General features: G+C 43.2%; 1 protein-coding gene and 1 long non-coding RNA gene across 4 annotated transcripts; both read right to left on the bottom strand.

Moving 5' to 3' along the window:
* Positions 1-1,686: 1,686 nt before the first annotated feature.
* LOC307002820 lies at positions 1,687-3,901 on the bottom strand. The gene is made up of 3 exons (XR_013798549.1): positions 3,864-3,901; positions 3,272-3,313; positions 1,687-3,187 (listed from the first exon to the last, which is right to left on the bottom strand). It is a non-coding gene; the product is annotated as an uncharacterized lncRNA (long non-coding RNA).
* A 13-nt stretch (positions 3,902-3,914) lies between these two features.
* LOC307002803 (uncharacterized protein) lies at positions 3,915-16,806 on the bottom strand. 3 transcript variants are annotated; one of them, XM_079620732.1, is made up of 8 exons: positions 15,622-16,806; positions 14,648-14,747; positions 14,083-14,249; positions 6,496-6,609; positions 6,251-6,406; positions 5,274-5,492; positions 4,926-5,049; positions 3,915-4,008 (listed from the first exon to the last, which is right to left on the bottom strand). In XM_079620732.1, exons 1-6 carry the CDS (start codon positions 15,650-15,652, stop codon positions 5,416-5,418), a joined length of 645 nt encoding a protein of 214 aa, XP_079476858.1. In that variant the 5' UTR covers positions 15,653-16,806; the 3' UTR covers positions 3,915-4,008; positions 4,926-5,049; positions 5,274-5,415. The 3 variants fall into 3 exon arrangements, with proteins under 3 accessions (XP_079476858.1, XP_079476857.1, XP_079476859.1); XM_079620731.1 differs by having other exon boundaries at positions 3,919-5,049; XM_079620733.1 differs by lacking the exon at positions 4,926-5,049 and having other exon boundaries at positions 3,955-4,008.
* Positions 16,807-17,316: the final 510 nt, after the last annotated feature.

Raw genomic sequence — 17,316 nt, 5'->3', positions numbered from 1 at the left:
CTCTCGAATAATTCCAGGAACGCCTCAGGATCATCTTGCGCCCCCATCTTATTCAGAGGCACGTGAGTGGGTGAAGCGGCCCGTGATGGTATAGCGCGACCCTCCCGGTCTATCCAGCTCCGGAACAGCTCGCGGTCTTCCTGCTGGGCTTGGACGAGCGCTTGGAAGCGCCGTTCTTGGTCGTCCCTCATACCCAGCAGTGCTTCATGATGTACCTGATGCAGACTCGCGAGCGAATGGATGACGTCCGCAAATGGCGTTACCGGCGGCGGGGACTGCATGACGGCGGCGGGCCCACGATCTTCTTCCTCCCGGGTTTCGGCACCAGTGTGATGAGGTTCACGGGTTGTGGGCAGGAAGAAGACGGAGTCGGCGTGACTGGGACTCGTACTTTATTATAACAAAATCAACAAAATAAAACAAACGCGCGCACACAGCGCTTTCACCGTAGCCTCGCTACAGCACTCTCATAAGATGCACAGGATCACTCTTTCCACTGGGTCAGCTCCCGAACTCCTTCCACTCAGATGCACACTCTTTCCACTTAGATGCACACTCTTTCCACTGCCGGGGCAAAACTCTTTCCACTACGATCAATCTGTGCTGCGTACGAGTCCTCAGCCTTTCTCTCTCCCCACTCTCCGTTGACAGCGGCTTATAACCGGTCTCTCCACGCCAATTACTGCAACAAGACACAGGTGTTCGTCATTTGCACTTGACCTACTTACGTACCGCTCGCCTCCTTTCTCTCTCTCCCGTTACAGACCGCGCTGAACCACGCCCCCCTCGCCACAGTAAGAAACAGAATCTTATTCTTGCGACATTTTAAATCTGTATTGCCAAAGAAATTGCAGCTAAATAAACAATTAAAACAGTAGGCTAGTCTAAAAAACGAAAATAGTTCAAAGACACATAAATTAAGATCATGCGTTTTTCTTTGCTTCTCTCTCGCACTGGATCTCTTTTATTTTAGTTGATTTAGTCTCCCTGCACTGCGCGAGCCGGGTCTCTCTCGACCCATCATACAGCTGATAATACTGTATGTCACTGTGTGTCATCCATACAAATCACGAAAAAAAACTGTAACAAATTATTTAGCCTTTGTTGCTTCAAAGACACAGAATGCCTTGTTGAATTCACCGTAGGCTACAATAAAACGAGGTGGATCGAGAATAAAAGCGCTCTGTATCTGCTGCTCACTTGCATTCGTTTAGTTGGCAAGAACGCGTTTCGTCGATAGTTCATGTTTAGATAATGCCAGATTATTGACAAACACACTGCTCAAACATGTTAAAATTCTACAAAACTAGTTGAAACAAATGGATTGAACACTTCAACTGAAAGTGTGTGTGAAACCCCTTTAACCCTCTATGGTACGCAATATGATATCAGTGAGGAAAAAAAATATTTGTTATGTTTTTCCGGCTTAAAATTGGACACTATAACAATATCAATAAACATTATAATTATTTTTAAATGTATTTATTCATTAAAAGTCTGTTGTCTCAAGGCAACATTGTACCACAATGGACAAATTTAAACATTTGACATTTTCATGAAGAAAAAAATTATATATTTATTGAAATCATCAATTTCTTTAACTACCCAGATAACAAAAATCATGCGGCCCAGATCTGGCCCAGATCCTTCATAAGTTCTGGGCCAGATCTGTAAAACGGACCTGGGCCGGTGTCCTTTAGCACAACGGGCCAATGCCGGTGCGGATCCGGTTTTCACATCTGGGCCGGCACTGGCCCAGCTCCAGAACGGATGAGAATTATTGTATAGTCATTTGGCCCAAAGGTGGGCCAGATACTGGATCCGAGTCTCCAAGATACTCTGGGCCACATCTGGACTGGCACTGGGCCAGATCCATTTATTAGTTCTGGCCCGGATTCACACCACCTCTGGCCTCATAATACCACAAAACAAACCATATACAAAAATACATATTTTTTTCAGTTAAAGGGATAGTTTTAATTTTTTTAGATGTTGTGCATGAATCAGCTTGTGCTATGGTCCTAGTAATAGATATCAGTGAAGGTATACCATTTCTGTCTGAGAAGCCAAAGGGTTACTGGGATAGTTTCAACCACAGAACTTATGGCAGGCACTAATGCACTGTTACAATTATAGGATGGAAGTCTGCTACTAACAGTTACTTTCATTCTCAATTAATCTGTTGATTTTTGTTTCTATTAACTGACTGGTCTATATAATGCATAACAAATATTATGACTTGTATTTACCAAGGTACACTAAAGCTGATGATACACGAAGCAACTTTTAGAGCAATCGTACTGGGAGTTTTCTTATACCATTTACTTTATAAGCAACTTAAAGCTTTTAATGTTACTTTTTCTGGTGATTAATTGCTTGTTAGTATTCCTGATTTGTATGTCCCTTCAGATAAAATTATCTGCAAAAATAACATCCAAAAGTATTCTGCAAAATCAAAGGCAGACAGTTCTGAGAATGGTTACATCAGATTTAAAAACAATTTCTTAGTTTTGAACAAAAAAGTAATTTATTATTCAGAATACATTCAATGCACATTGGGACGTTCAAAATGAATCTACTTTTTTAAAATGAATTGGTCAAACAAAAATGTTACACCTAGAGTAGCAGAGTTTTTTTTTTTTTTACAAACCTACTGGATCTCACGGAAACAGGAAGAAGAACAGAAACAGTAGTATGACAGAAACAGAAATCCCATAGCATGACAGTTTAAAAAAACAAAACATAAATCACTTATTTAAGCAGCAAATACATTTCCTAATTGAGAATTTTTAAAAGATTATTGCAATTAACAGGATGTAAAAATATGCTTTGTTAGTCTGTTTGCTATTGTTCTGCACACAAATTTTAGCTTTTGGAAAGTCGCATTTCCAGGATCTGTTGTTAGAGCCAAATATAACAGTTCCTCCACCTTGAATAATCTTGTCATATGAAAACGCAATAGAACAACCTGTTCCTCCAAACTGAACTTCAAAATAACAGCGCCCAGATAGACTAGATTTACACAACACCTGGTATGTAGGTGAAGCTTGATATAAGTGTAGCTTGCTTGAACGTCCATAGATTGGGTCACTGGATTGCTGTTGATCACGCCTTGACACAGACTTCTGGTTCTGTACAGAGAGCTGCTTACAGGCTGATGAGCTACTCAGAATCAGTTCAGAGGAATCTATTGATTAAAAAAAATAAACACGTACTTCAGCATGATTTTTTCCTCATGTCTGACATTAAACAAATCTACAGAGCAACTCACATGTAAGGAACTCTTCTCTGGTCTTGGGTTGAGATGGCAAATCTAAACAAATAAAAAACATGAAGAATATTTGAGTAACTCATTACTGCAAAGTATAAAAGAAATGTTCAGTTAAAAAAGATCAGTGATGCTGTTTTTAAATGCTACATTGCTTGTCAGCACCCAGTCACATATGTGCTCTGATTAATTTGGCATTCACTTAACAAGGGCTCGAACAATTCAATTTAGTATTGAATTGAATACTAAATTGCATCCATGCAAAGCTTCGTTTAATCCATATAACTATATAGAACACTGTTTTGCATGGACATTTATTACTGTCGCACATTGCGGTTATGCTGTGAACACAACGTAATTATGATGGCGCTGTTTGCAAAGTGAAGGAAGAGAGATAAAATAGGGAGGGGCGTAGAAGAAAGTGTCAAAATATGGGATTATTGCAAGCTAAAAGAAAACAACTCAGTAATGTTGCAGTCCATCCACCGTAAAACAAAATTTATGTCGCCTCGGAAACATCCCGACGGCACCTGATCAGAAAGCACCCGGTGTTCTGCCAGCGGACCACAGGCCCGCTAGCAAGCAAGTCTCTTACCACGGTTAATGAATGGCCTCTCTGGCCATGGCACGTTCTTTACGGCCACCTCCACGGTCAGAGGCCAGGTTGAACCAGCGGATGGCGTGCTGGTTAATCTCGTTGTCCGATGCGCTGCTAGCAGCTTGGTTCTTCCGTACAGCCTCTGTTAAGAGAGAAAGTCAATTGGTTGATGAGCTGTCATTAACAGAAATTCTGAAAATTACCTCTAAGTCAAGCCAATAACCCACTGTTTTGAGAAATGCTTTAGATGTTGCCCATGAATACTATTGTTGGTGTGGCAGTAGACCTAATTTTCTGTAGCATTTCATTTAGTAACTCAAAACAAATGAATAACTAATCACATCTAGATTGTATTGGATCATCCTTAAATCGTGCATCTTATCATTCTAAATTTATCTGTGTGGATTCTGTATCAGGTCATGGATAGGCATTGGCGGGTACCGGTTTCAAGGTTTCCCACGGTATGAAAAAGTAAAGGTTACAAAACCACAATTTTTACCGTTGCTATGTTATTAATCTGCCAAAGATGTAAAGTACAGGAATCCCGCAGCGTGGAGAGTAATATATGTAAGGGATAATGTATAGCGAGGAGGTTGTTATTGAGAATACAACCCCGACAGGCTGCAATCGGGAGCCCGACGCGAAGCGGAGGGATCTTGAGCAGCCTGAAGGGGTTGGATTCTCAATAACAACCTCCTCGCTATACATTATCCCGCTTATTACATGGCTACCTACAAAATAAATCATTACTTTGAAACAAAATATTGATTTAAAAAGGAGTTTATTGTTAGTTTACAATTGTATTGCTTCCGCCAAAGAAAATAGTGCGCTCCGTCTACGGTTAGAATCCTGTGAGTCCATAGCAACGCTGTTTTTCATGGCACCGGTCTGTTATAGTCTGCAGCGGTCTGTTATCAAGAAATAACAGACCGCATTCTACATTGGAATTCAACCAAGCCATGTAATAAATATATATTTTTTTTTTTAATTGTTCTCATCTACTAGTCAACTCCACATATACTACAATACGTATACTAAAATACTTTATTTCTTTAAAACCTCTTTTCCCGTTTACTCCTTTCCAATTAATCTGTTTGGCCACTGTGTTTGAGAAAATCCTTGAAAGTATATTCCAAGTTACTCTTTTGGCGTTCTGTCCTCCTACAGCACCTAGAGCCGAAATCTGACAATACAGAAAAGCATTTCAGATCAACAGAGACAATTGCGCAAATTGTATGTCGGTTTACTAAATCATGAAACAAACAGTACAGTAAACAACAGTTTATCTTTGAAAAAATGGGTTACAACATTAAACTCTATCAATACAAACACAATTTTCTTTTTTCTTGTTTTAAAATAAAATCGATTTAATTAAAGTCGATATACCACCTGGCCCTATTACCATACCATGTTTTGCTTAGCATGCAAGTTTCTTGCATCTTTAAGCCACTCCTCCAACTCCTCCACTTCAGACATGGTGGCCAGCGGAACACTGACATTTTGAGGCATCTCAGCCATAGGAGTTTCCGTCCCCATTCTTGCAGCAATGTTATTTACAGCAACAGCCAAGCTGCATTTGCTGCTCCTTGATATGTTCCAGCAAAGTTAGAATGTGCCGCTCAGCCGCTACAAAAGGAGTTAAGAAACAATTATATTAAAAGTGCTGTTACATGAAAGATATGTTTTTTCATGTAACAGCACTTACAGCCGGTACGGCTCTGACTACAGCATTTCACATCTACAACGTCACACAAAGAGGAGCTACAGGAAGCCGTGTTAGAGTCTTGTTCAGCTCACGTTTATTTACATGTCCGCTCTGGTTTAATCATTTCAGACACGCAGACTATAACTGCAGACAGGTGGCTGGCAGAAATATTTAGAATACATCAGAAACAATCAGTTTAATGGCTCACTAGCACTCCTCCACTGATATACACGGCATTAGCTTTGTGGCTCATTTAGCAACGGGCAGCTACCTGCTGTAACATTATCTGATTGTAGAGAATATTTAGAAATGATAGGGACAACTAGGGACAAATGGGGACCATTCACTAGAACTACCACACTGTTTCAGAAAAAATCTACAGTTAATTTACGTCTGTCAGCAGCTAGCTTTAAACACCCAGCTACCGTAACATTAAACTGCTGTTTGCCTCTGGTGGGCAAACTATGCAACACCCATGACATGAGTGAATGATCTGAGTCTGTTTCTCTTTTAATAGTCATATATCTGCCATTATAAACGCCCGATGCCAATGAAATTAGCTCAAATCGGTCGGCTCTAATACACACACACACACACACACCGTATCCTTCTATAAGTATTTTTTTAAATAGCTCTTCCATGTATACGGTCACAGAGTTAAAAAAAATATATATTTTACCAGAGCAAGGAACAGGTCCAGTGCCAGTCCTCCCCAGTCTAAAAGTGGGGACAAAACAATGGCCTTGATAGTCATTTGTGAGAGGAGTGGAAGTGATCCGGCGCCTAGGACTTGAGGGCATGAGAGACGTAGGGGTAGGAACAAGTGCCACTGGAGCTGAGGAGAGGTAGATTGAACATATTATTTTTGCTAACAGGTGAGTACTTTGATAAGAAAAGCTTAACAAAAATACTCTATTGTGGTACCTGTGTAACTACCACGATCACATTGCCTCAGATCAGGCAGAGGTCCAGCAGAAATCTGGCATGGAGGACTTGAAGGCATGCAAGGTAGAGGGATGGGGACAAGTGGTGCAGCCGCTGAGGAGAAGGCATTTGACAATTTCATTATTAGGGTAAAAAAATAAAAACAAGAAAAACCCCACCCCATCCTCTTCCAGCTCCGCTCATCTGAGACAACACAAACACTGTACATTGAGGATATTTATAACAAGTTTCAAATATAGATGTATTGAATAAAAAAAAAAAGACTTAATGGAGTTCTTAAGAGGTAGCTTTGCATGCCTTAACTACCTGAGAGCGGAACCACAGAAAGCATGCAACACAACCCTTGCCTGTATTGTCCTGCACAACATCGCTACTAAGCGCAATGTCCCTCTCTGTGCTGACAATGATGCACCTGAGCCCCTTGGAGACCCTAACCAACCTCCTGCATTCTGCCAGAACGAGCAAACAGGACGTGCAACGAGGGACGCAATAGTTAGACACTATTTCTGATTTGGATTTGTTTTGGATTTCAAAAATCAGTGATTGCCATTCTTTGCATTTTTTTGGTTATTCTGTAATCATTGCATGCATCACTAATAAATATTCTAAAAACAAAAATATTTTTGATTGTGATGAATATATATATTAATTAGTGACAATAAAATGTATTGTTTTTGGTCAATTTTGACAGCTGTTTGGGGGATTATTTTATGAGGCCAAACTCTTTCTACTTTGCTGTAGGCCTATACTCAAAGGCTGAATACGTTAAAGCCTACCTAATCACTGTAGCCTGACGGATGAACAAATAAAATTAAAACCTTATGAATAAATAGGATATCTTGTAAGATACTGCATGATCCAAATATAGTATTATTTGATACATTTTTAAAGTTCATTAAATTTTGGGCATGAAATCCACGCTGAATCCACCCTTCTGATGGGATCAGTTTAATCCAGATTTTTTGGATCAAAGTTATCCAAATCCTACAAAAAAGTTCTGAAAAACCCAAACTAAAGGTTTGATCCGGATCAAAACCAAGATTGGATTACGTGATCTAATCCGATTATGTAATCCGTTTTTTCTTTTGAAAAACCCATTTTCAAGATTTGATCCAATCCGTTATCCAAAATCCTAGTGGATTACTTTTGAAAAACCGGGCCCAGGAGATTTTCTTGACCAGGACCACACCCCTAAATGCATTGAAGCAACTGCCATGCGATTGGTTGATTAGATCATTGCATTAATGAGAAATTAAACAGGTGTTCCTAATAATCCTTTAGGTGAGTGTATATCAATTTTAAGTCGCTTTGGATAAAAGCGTCAGTGTCAGGGTTTGAAACACGGAGAGAGATGACGTAAGTTGTAAACACACTTTTATTGAACAATGCAGTTGCGGACACACAGTGGAATGGTAAGTGAGACAGTCTATGGCAAATATGGAGAGTCTTAGCTGAATGATTGATTCCGTGATGTGTATTCAGGTGTGGATCCAGGAGAGGGAGTTGAAGAGAAGGAGCCTTGATGACTGGACTGAGACGAGACGATGGGATCCGAGGAGGAATGCAGGTAAGCTCGGGTAAGTAGCGGGTTAGCATAGGAGAGTGTCCACGGTGGGTCTGTGGTCAAGTAATGACGAGATCAGACAACGGAGGTGAGGTGAATGCTGGGTTATAAAGGGAACTGGTGATGAGTCACAGGTGATGGGAATCAGTAATCAGGGGAGTGTGAACGGGTGATTGAAGGAGTGGGAGGAGTCAGTGATGATCTGGGAGGTAATGGAGAGTGATGTGAAGGTGGAATCCTGACAGTACCCCCCCCTCCCGAAGCGGCTCTTGACGCCTGTGAAGGATGCTGTCGGCGGCGAGGTCTACCCCGACCTCTGGGTGCTGGTCGATTGGGATGTTCCTCGTGAAACTGGGAAAGGAGAGTGGGATCCATTACGTCGTCGCGCAGCACCCAAGAACGTTCCTCCGGCCCGTAATCCTCCCAGTCAATGAGGTACTCGAGACGGGGACCTCGCCGCCTGGAGTCCAAGATGGAACGGATCCTATAGATGGGCTCATCCTCCACAGGCACCGGAGGAGGAGGAGGTACGTCAATGGCAGGTGTATCTGAAGGAAGAGGAAGGACAGGGTCAACGTACGGTTTTAACAATGACACATGGAAGGATGGTGAGATGCGATACTGCCTTGGGAGTGTAAGTCTGTAGGTGACCTCGTTCAACTGCCTCTCGATGGGGAAAGGTCCAATGAATCGAGGACTCAGCTTACGACATGGCAACTTGAGACGAATGTCCCTGGTGGACAACCACACCTTCTGCCCAGGCTGATAAGAGGGAGTTGGTAGTCTTCGACGATCAGCCTGGGTCTTGTGTCTCCTTATTGCCTGTTGGAGATGAACGTGAGCTGAGTCCCATACCCCCTCGCTCTGCTGGAACCAGAAGTCGACAGCTGGAACCTCAGATAACTCCCCAGACCAGGGGAACAGAGGAGGTTGGTAACCGAGAATGCATTGGAAGGGAGTAAGACCAGTGGTGCTTTGTCGGAGAGAGTTTTGAGCATACTCAGCCCAGGGAAGGTAACGGTTCCAGCTGTCCTGGTACTGGTGGCAGTAGGTCCTTAGGAAGCGACCGATTTCCTGGATCTTGCGCTCAGTCTGGCCATTGGTCTGAGGATGGTATCCGGAAGAGAGACTGACAGTGACCCCGAGGAGCTGAAAGAAGGCACGCCAAACTCTGGAGATGAATTGGGGACCTCTGTCAGAGACGATGTCCTCCGGGATTCCGAAGTTACGAAAGACTCCCTGGAAGAGGGCTTCGGCGGTTTCCAGAGCAGTCGGCAGTCCTGGTAGAGGGATTAATTTACAGTAGGGCTGTAACGATTTACGATATTAAACCGAAATCGCGACACTCAGATCCACGAACCTGTGTCGCGGTATGAGAAGGCAGATCGCGATCGACACACCCCTTCCCAGACTTATCTTTCTCGTCCAGAATAGATCCTAGGGCTGTGACGGGGTCTTTTACATATTAGGTATGGGAATTTCAAGCAAAAATAATATTCGAAGATCACTGGGTATCATTTGATTATTATTCAAAAATCGCACCTCTCCCCCACACGCACACACGCGCGCGCGAGCACACACACACACACACAAGCAAACACCAGAGCAAGAGAGCAAAGCGCGCGGTGTTTGCTTGTATGTGTGTGTGTGTGTGTGTGTGTGTGTGTGTGTGTGGCACCGGCGCGCGCGTGAACTGGAGCTCACCTCATAAACGAATCGAAACTTAGAAAGCTTGAAATACTTTTACTTGATTTAACGTTAATTCAAAACATAAAGAAATGGCGGCTTAGGCTAATTCGTAGGAAGTGTGCATTTCATATAGGCGCGTTCACTTTGTGGCAAGCGTTATTCCTGCGCTTGAGATGCGGGTCATGCGGAATAGGCAATATATTATTTGTGGTTTACAGCACAGACAGTAAGCCTCGGTTACCTCAGAAGAATTTTTAACATGCTCGAATCATCTCCACAATGGAGTATAGTTCTGTTTGTTTTTCAAAAGTATTTTGTTACAAGAAAACAGAGTTATAGCTTTAGCTATTTATTTATTTATTTGGCTTTTAAAATCCTCCCTCCTTGCAAGAATCGCGGTTTGTATCGAATCGTGGGTCAGAAATCGGGATACGAACCGAATCGTGGGTTTGCTGTATCGTTACAGCCCTAATTTACAGCCCTTAGAGAAACGATCAACGACTACAAGTACCGTGGTGAAACCATCAGATGGAGGAAGGTCGGTCATGAAGTCGATACCGATATGGGACCAAGGACGCTGAGGAATCGGAAGGGGCACCAATTTACCCTCTGGCAGTCTCCTCGGGGTGTTGACAATGGCGCAGACTGAACAACCCTTGACGAACCTTGTTACATCCTCGGAGATGGTTGGCCACCAGTACCGTTGACTGAGAAGCGAGAGGGTACGCTTGCTACCCGGATGTCCAGAGCCCGGTACGGAGTGAGCTGAGTCCAGAAGAGGAGTTCTTAGATGTTCCGGTACAAAGATACTCCCTTCTGGACCTCCCGGCGGAGCAGGATGGAGACGGTTTTCTTGGTGGATCTGATTGTCAATGTCCCACACAATCGGACTGAGAAATAAGGCTGGAGGGAGGATAGGCACAGGTTCACTATCTTCGTGAGGGACTTGATGAATTCTGGAAAGAGCATCAGCTCTACAATTCCTGCTGCCTGGACGATATGACACCTTGAAGTCGAATCGAGTGAAGAAGAGGGCCCAACGGGCTTGTCTCGGATTTAGTCTACGAGCTTCTCGTAGATACTCCAGGTTTCGATGATCCGTGATGACCTCAAACGGATGGTTAGCTCCCTCCAGCCAGTGTCTCCATTCCTCCAGGGCTAACTTAATAGCCAGTAGCTCACGATTCCCGATATCGTAGTTTAACTCCGCCGGGGCAAGCTTTTTGGAGAAGGCACATGGATGAAGTACGGAGAGATCCCCCTGCCGCTGAGACAAAACGGCCCCCACTCCTGAGGATGAAGCATCGACTTCCACGATGAATGGTAGATCAGGATTAGGGTGAGTGAGTATTGGAGCAGAAGAGAAGGCTTCCTTGAGCGACTGAAAGGCCTGTAGAGCCGCAGGTGATAAGGACAGAGACTTGGGCCGACCCTTCAGAGCAGTGGTAAGTGGAGAGCTGAGTTGACTGTAATCTTGAATGAAACGTCGATAGAAGTTGGCAAATCCTAGGAAGCGCTGGAGTTCCTTTACAGTAGATGGTAAGGGCCAGTTTAGAATGGTCTCCACCTTCCTCTGGTCCATCTGGATTCCATCTTGGCTGATGATATAACCGAGGAATTGAACAGTAGTGATGTTAAACTCACACTTCTCCAGTTTGAGGAAAAGCTGATGCTCGCGTAGTTTCTGGAGCACTTGAACGACATGATGATGATGTTCAGCCTGGGAAGATGAGTATATAAGTATATCGTCGATGTAGACGATCACGAAGCGATTGAGGAAGGGGCGAAGGATCTCATTCATATACCCCTGGAATACTGCTGGAGCATTTGACAGTCCGAAGGGCATCACCTGATATTCATAGTGACCGGAGGGAGTCACGAAGGCGGTCTTCCATTCATCTCCGTGGCGGATACGGATGAGGTTATAGGCGCTTCGAAGGTCTAACTTGGAGAAGACTTGGGCGCCTCGGAGCTGTTCCAGAGCAGCCGGGACCAGAGGAAGAGGATACCGAAACTACACTGTCTGAGAGTTAAGCTGACGGTAATCGATGCACGGCCGTAAGCCTCCGTCCTTCTTGGCTACGAAGAAGAAGCTCGAAGCGGCAGGGGAGATAGATGGTCGGATGAACTCTTGCTGTAATGCCTCTTCTACGTACTCCTCCATGGCCTTCTGTTCCGGGATGGACAAAGGATAGATACGGCCCTTAGGTAGAGTTGGATCGGGTAGCAAGTCGATTGCGCAGTCCCATGGTCGATGTGGTGGTAATTTGGTGGCCAGCGCCTTACTAAATACGTCCTGGAACGCCCGGTACTCCACTGGAATTTCATACTGACGTTGAGTCTCAGGGCTCTCCACAGAAGTGGAATGCAGTGACACTTCGGAGACATCAGACGAGGATGGAGGGATAATATCCGAAGACACTTCTGAGGCAGGACTCTCTATTTCAGCGGATGACGGAGAAGGGGTAACCTTGGTGATAGTGACTAGACAGGAAGAATGACAGTCCGAACCCCATTGGAGGATTTCACCGGTCTTCCAGTGGAGATGGGGTTGATGTTGTATTAACCACGGGCGTCCCAGGATGATTTCGGCTGTAGACTCCTCCAGCACCATAAAAGAGATCTCCTCAGTGTGTAAGCATCCAATCTGCAGAGTTAACATGGGAGAACTGTAACGGATTCGACCCCTTCCTAGCGGTTTACCTTGGATGGTATGAATAGCGAGATCGTACTCAAGTCGTTTCTTGTTCAGATTCATCTTCTGGAGACATTGGGAGGAGATGAAGTTTCCCGCGGAACCGGAGTCAATGAGGGCTTGTACGGGGAAACAGAATTTAGGGGTTATTAGATGGACTTGAGTTTTGATAAGATGTTCAACGCTAGGAGGATGGTAGATTGAGCTTACCGCAAGGCGCGGAGGTCGAATGGGGCAGCTGTTGAGTAGATGTTTGTCAGAAGCACAATATAGACAGAGATGGGCTTGCATTCTTCGTTGTCGTTCAGAACGGGTTAGTCGAGAAGAATCAATTTCCATAGGAATAGGTGCTGGAGGAGTAAGATGAGCAGGTTGGGACGCCGGGGGCGGAGGAAGTGCAGTGGGTATATTGACGTCACAAGCAGTTAGTAGTTGAGAGACTCTGATAGTTTTCTGAATGAGCGCTTCTATGCCCATGACGTCATCGTAAACCACGACCAGCTGACGGATCTTCGGAGTTAATCCTTGACGATATGCAGTAATTAAAGCGGGTTCGTTCCATCCACTAGCAGCAGCGAGGGTTCTGAATCGAAGGGAATATTCAGTCACCGAAGAACGGCCTTGTTTTAGATGGAACAGCTGATCGTGGATAGAGAGGGAAGCCACGGACTGTCCAAACACATCCCTAAAGTGTTGAATAAAATCCTTGCATACACGAATGGTCGGAGAATTGGAATTCCAAAGAGATTGAGCCCACTGGAGGGCGGAACCGGTGAGTAACGAGATGATGAAAGCCACGCGGGCGGCGTCATTATGGAATTGTTGTTCATTCATAGTGAAATATAAAGATACCTGGAGGAGGAACCCACTGCAATCCTCCGCCTCGCCGGAGTAAGGCGCTGGTTTGGCCATGGGACTGGAAGAGGCAGTGAACGAAGCAGCGGGTGAATGCGGAAGTGGATCCGGGGATGGACTGGTTGAAGCAGACGCTGATGCGGTGGGCACTGGGTGAGGAACAGCGTCTCGTGTATCCGATTGCATGTTGTTGGTCTGATCTTCTGTCAGGGTTTGAAACACGGAGAGAGATGACGTAAGTTGTAAACACACTTTTATTGAACAATGCAGTTGCGGACACACAGTGGAATGGTAAGTGAGACAGTCTATGGCAAATATGGAGAGTCTTAGCTGAATGATTGATTCCGTGATGTGTATTCAGGTGTGGATCCAGGAGAGGGAGTTGAAGAGAAGGAGCCTTGATGACTGGACTGAGACGAGACGATGGGATCCGAGGAGGAATGCAGGTAAGCTCGGGTAAGTAGCGGGTTAGCATAGGAGAGTGTCCACGGTGGGTCTGTGGTCAAGTAATGACGAGATCAGACAACGGAGGTGAGGTGAATGCTGGGTTATAAAGGGAACTGGTGATGAGTCACAGGTGATGGGAATCAGTAATCAGGGGAGTGTGAACGGGTGATTGAAGGAGTGGGAGGAGTCAGTGATGATCTGGGAGGTAATGGAGAGTGATGTGAAGGTGGAATCCTGACAGTCAGCTAAATGAATAAATGTAAATGATACTTCATAACCAGGGGTTGAATGATACTACTGCAGTACAAGAACATACCAGTGGAATGAAGAAGTTCAGCATTATTCGGATCTGGCAGAGGTCTAGCTGAGAAGTTAGGAGTCGGTGGAGCAATAGGTGGTGCTGGAGTGAGGGAGAGATAAGTGGGTCTTGTATTGTTCCTCTCCTCTGGCTCACTTTCAGAGTCGGTATCACCAAAGATGAGCCTAACAAACAAAGGAACCCCCCCCCCCCCCCCCCCCAAGGCCTAGTTAACAATGTAGCATTTGCAAAAAATACTAAAACTAGTTAAGACAATCAAAAAATTGCACCTGCAACCAACTTTAAAATGTGAGAAATGTTGTGCTAAATGTCAATACTGAAAATATTTAATTATTCAACACTATTAGGTTGCACAAGGAATCAGTTACTTCTAAAGTACATTTAAATGCAAGATGCAATACCATTTCTGCCTTTACCATTTGACATTCAGTGCATATAGCTATATCAGCAAAAGACAAAATGTTGTCTTGCAATACTTCTTTGTGAGATCTCTGAATAATTGTATCTGACTGCAGTAAATTGTCTTTTGTTTTTAAATAATGTATACGTGCAAATACCAAACCTTGGCTTAATTTTTCTTTTCCTAGATACTACTACTTGTAACTCCGATGTATTACAGGACAGCGAAGCCCTCAGCTTTTCTCTGGCTATTTGATAATCACCTGATCAGAATTGAAAAAAGATTAAATATTAGTTTATCTCTGGAAACTCAAACCTCAGAAATTGGTTCTGTGTCCAAAATCACTGTTAACAATAAAGTGCATTAATAAATAAATAAAACAGTGTGTGTGTTTGTGTTAAAAAATAAAAATATATAAAAAAATAAAATAAATATATACATTTAACCCAAGTGAGCAGTAAAGACAAAATGATACAGAGAATGTGTGTGTGACAGTGAGTGTGAAGTTGGCAGTTAGCTGTGAACGTAGCAATGTATGTGTGAGTGTAACGGTGAGAGTTAAGCAGTAAAGTTATAGCTGTGTAGTGTGTGCAAAGTTTAGGCTATGTGTCAGTGAATAAATGCCTCAACTCAAGACTCAAGCCAAGCTGATTTAAGTCCTGAATCCTGATGTTAGCAACAAGCTAAAGTGGCCCAGGCTCATTAACTTAAGGTGTGCTGATCTTTAAGGTCAATCAGCTATTCTCATTTTAAAGTGATAGGCAGCTCCCTCGAGTTATGCTCAGCTGAACTTGTCCTGACAACCAGAGAGAACTATTGCTTATAGTTGTTAGACCAGACATTTGTAGCAATTGTCACTGTATATATAGAAAACTCAGGAAGTTATTTCTGCAAAAAAATAAAAACACTTCTGTTTTCACATCTTTACTTTTTGCACCAAATTATAAAGAGTATTGATTACTATCAGTATTGACAAGCAGTATCAGTATCAATAAAATCCTAACAAATACCCATCACTATGACAGGCTCTAACTTCAGTTTACAGTTACACACATATACAAACCCAGTTAGCAAGTATTTGACAATTTAATACTTAAGAAAAGTTGTGGAATAGGTACATTTTAGTGCATCCTTACCAGCTCTTGAGAGGACTCGAACGTCATACATTTTCCAGTCTGATCCTGGCACCTCATGTTTTCGAACAGCTCTGTTGATGCGTTCATCACTTTTATAGTTTGGCCAGAAAGTCGCACCATCTTAAAACCACGAGTCTGATATAATATTTACAGTCTTGGACTCTGTAAATTCTGCAACTATATACATCTGAAAAGGAAAATGATGCAGATTTATGTTATTATCCTTAAGTTTTTTTGTTTGTTTTTTTAAACCGGCGGTTAGCACTAGCTAACATCTCCCTGACCTTCAGACTCCGGTCTGAAGGCTGAGCAGGACTGGACAGGGCGGAGTCACGTCACTACACACGCAGTTTTTTAAGGGGAAAGTACATAAACACACACACTATTACCAGGGTTAAATAACCAAAATAACAGACATGCGGAAATTACGTCGGTTAGAGGCTCTGAATTTTTAGATATTCGTTAGGGATACTCACATCATTTCAATTGTGGAGTAGGTTGCTCTTCTTAATGTCAAGTCAGTCTTAAGTCTTTTTGTCTCCCACTACTCAGCTCCTCAAACTCACTTCTAAGCCACCACCACACCTATGCCCTATCACTATGACTATGCAAAAAGGGCATGACAACAAACCTATCTTTATAAGGTAGGAGCACACACTTATGAGATATCTCTGATGCTTTGGCCACCTTAAATGGCCCTGTTGGTTGAGAGACAATAAATATTTTGAGAAAATCTGAACTCAGGGGATAGCTGAAGAAATTTCCCATGTTTGTGAAAACTTTAAATACTACATGAATTTCTTCTGCTGTTTGAATGATGTTATATATACCACATAGCCTATATCTTTGCCTATAGTAAAAACATTGTCACCTGTGGAAACTTTCATTTGCCATTTTTCTGTGTGTAGCTCCTCTGTACTGTGCTTCTGCCTGAAGGCCATCAGGAACAGGTCCAACATAATGTTGCTTTTTTAAACCCTTACAAGGCAACTCAATGCTGCAAATATGTTGAACTTCTGATAACCTTCTAATTATCTGAGCAAGTGGAAATTCCGGCTTTCTTACAAACCTCTTCAGTTTATGGAGGTAATTCTCATACGGAAAGGCAGAGATAAAGTCCAAACAACCATGTCGTTGTACATCTGCAGATAAGTGGACCAAAGCATGCACATTATACACAAATGCATCTCTGCCGTACAGCTCCCCAAAGTGACTTACAAACATGGTGAGCAAAGTGTTTGCATAATTACTATACACCAAGCAGAGCTTTGGACTGACAAGGATGCAAATACCTGTATATAACAACATAAAGTTGTTATATACATTACTGTCTACATATGGTGCCAGAACAACAGGGCCTGTATACAAGAGAAATTGTCTTAACTCAGTTGCTTTCCAACGATCTAGCTCTCTGAGGGATCTTGGTTTCCTTGCAAACTCTGCTGGAATATACGAACGCATTTGAATTAGACTTTCTGAAATCCTGTCAACAAGACTAGAGGGCAAACGAAACTTCAAAGGGCCCCTCATCCAAATGTTTAACAATCGACGCATTACACCTAAACATGCAAGGTGCATGTAATCTAGGGGGAACTGAGTTACCATACCAACATCTAAGTCAGAAAATCCATGTGGTCCTCTATGATGATGGCCCTCATCAGCCCTCTCTGAAAATGATGAGTCAGTCCGTAACAT

Source organism: Phoxinus phoxinus (assembly GCF_949152265.1).
Source record: "Phoxinus phoxinus genome assembly, chromosome: 8".
Lineage (NCBI taxonomy): Eukaryota > Metazoa > Chordata > Actinopteri > Cypriniformes > Leuciscidae > Phoxinus > Phoxinus phoxinus.
Note: the sequence above shows the minus strand (reverse complement) of the source record. Positions and strands in the feature narration are given on the sequence as shown.

Bases quoted from the DNA above. Each gene is read 5' to 3' on its own strand.
- LOC307002803 (XM_079620732.1), bottom strand. From the start codon at position 15,652: ATGTATGACGTTCGAGTCCTCTCAAGAGCTG. The intron at 14,748-15,621 runs GTAAGGATGCAC...AATTCTGATCAG, and splicing joins TCGAGTCCTCTCAAGAGCTG to GTGATTATCAAATAGCCAGA. The intron at 6,610-14,082 runs GTATGTTCTTGT...CCTTCTCCTCAG, and splicing joins TGAACTTCTTCATTCCACTG to CGGCTGCACCACTTGTCCCC.